The sequence below is a fragment of the Arachis ipaensis genome, chromosome B04 (genome assembly GCF_000816755.2).
Source record: "Arachis ipaensis cultivar K30076 chromosome B04, Araip1.1, whole genome shotgun sequence".
In the NCBI taxonomy this organism is placed as follows: Eukaryota; Viridiplantae; Streptophyta; class Magnoliopsida; order Fabales; family Fabaceae; genus Arachis; species Arachis ipaensis.
Genome location: NC_029788.2, coordinates 132,182,509 through 132,183,933, shown reverse-complemented (window position 1 = coordinate 132,183,933; position 1,425 = coordinate 132,182,509). Strand labels below are relative to the sequence as shown.

Genomic DNA, 1,425 nt, shown 5'->3' with positions numbered 1-1,425 from the left:
TGGGCAAATATATATATATATATATATTTCAAAATTAAAAGAAAGGCAAGTAGGATTTTTATTAGAAAATGAAGAGAGTAAAACTTATTGAAATGATACGAAAAAATAAAAACTAATAATAATTATAACACGTTTTCTATCCCTCAACGACCGAGAAGTAACAATAACAAATTGGTAAGCTGCACGCTTAGCTTAATTAGCTTGAAAATACTAACAAATTATGGCAATGAAGAACAATTAACATTTTGACATGAACATAAATAAATGTAATAATAAGTATATAGGTAGGTTAAGATAGTTACCAAAGACGGTGTTGGTAGGGTTGGAAGCAATTTGATATTTAGCATCATCTCCAATCATTCTTTGAGTATCAGTGAATGCAACACAAGAAGGTGTTATTGTGTTCCCTTGGTCGTTGGGTATGATCTCAGCTCGATTCTGGTGCCACACTGCAACACACGAATACGTTGTTCCCAGGTCTATTCCTATGGCTACTGATGATGCTGGTTTTCCTTCTCCCATTCTCTCTTCTTTCAGCGAAATATGACTTGAATCAGAATTAGCCAAGTTATGAGATAAGATATATAGATGCTTATGTATGTATATATAGAAAATATAGAAGACTTTATAGGTTGACTTTCCAAAAAAAAAAGACTTATATTTAACATGTAGTTTTAATAATAATAATAATAATAATAATAATAATAATAATAATAATAATAATAAAATGTTGACAATTCAATACAAGAAGAAGAACGAAGAAAAAAAAATGTTGACAATTCAACACAGTCAGTTGCTGCAAAGGAGGAAGGACAGGAATGTTTGGAGCGTAGTGTTTTTTATTTTTTTTTCTTCCCACAAAATAAGAGGTACGTATACGTAGGGTTCATAAATGCATATGTTTTGGATGTAAAATTTTTGTTCATATTTCTAAAGATGAGAGATCTAAACTTGATGTAAAGACTAGGTAATATATTTTTATTGGTTATGGCATAGATGAATTTGGTTATAGATTTTATGATTTTGTTATTAAGAAGGTGATTCGGAGTAGAGATATTGTCTTTGTTAAAAACCAAACACTGAACTACTGAAGAATGTTGATAATGCGGAGAAGCCAATGGTTCAGCCTAATGATGATTTTTCTGACTTAGATATTACTCCCTCTATGCCTATGGTAGAAGATGGTAGAGTTGAAGCTCAAAATAATGAGCATGATACAAGTGTAGGTGAAGATGAAACAGTTAATCCGATACTTGATGAAATTGGTGATGATGATCAAGATGAAGAACCAACTTTGGAAATTCCTGCAAATGCACTCAGAAGGTCTACAAGAAAGAGGAAGCGTTCGTCAAGGTATTCTTCACATGAGTTTGTTTTATTGACTGATAGGGGAGAACCTAAATGTTTTGGAGATACTGTTGAAGA

General features: G+C 31.6%; 1 protein-coding gene across 1 annotated transcript in view; it reads right to left on the bottom strand.

The window, feature by feature from the left end:
- LOC110262339 (probable mediator of RNA polymerase II transcription subunit 37c) overlaps positions 1-589 on the bottom strand; it is a 3,109-nt gene extending 2,520 nt beyond the window's left edge. The window contains exon 1 of the mRNA XM_016339197.2: positions 303-589. Coding sequence (XP_016194683.1) covers positions 303-522 — 220 coding nt within the window. The 5' untranslated portion in view covers positions 523-589. The remainder of the gene's footprint in view (positions 1-302) is intronic.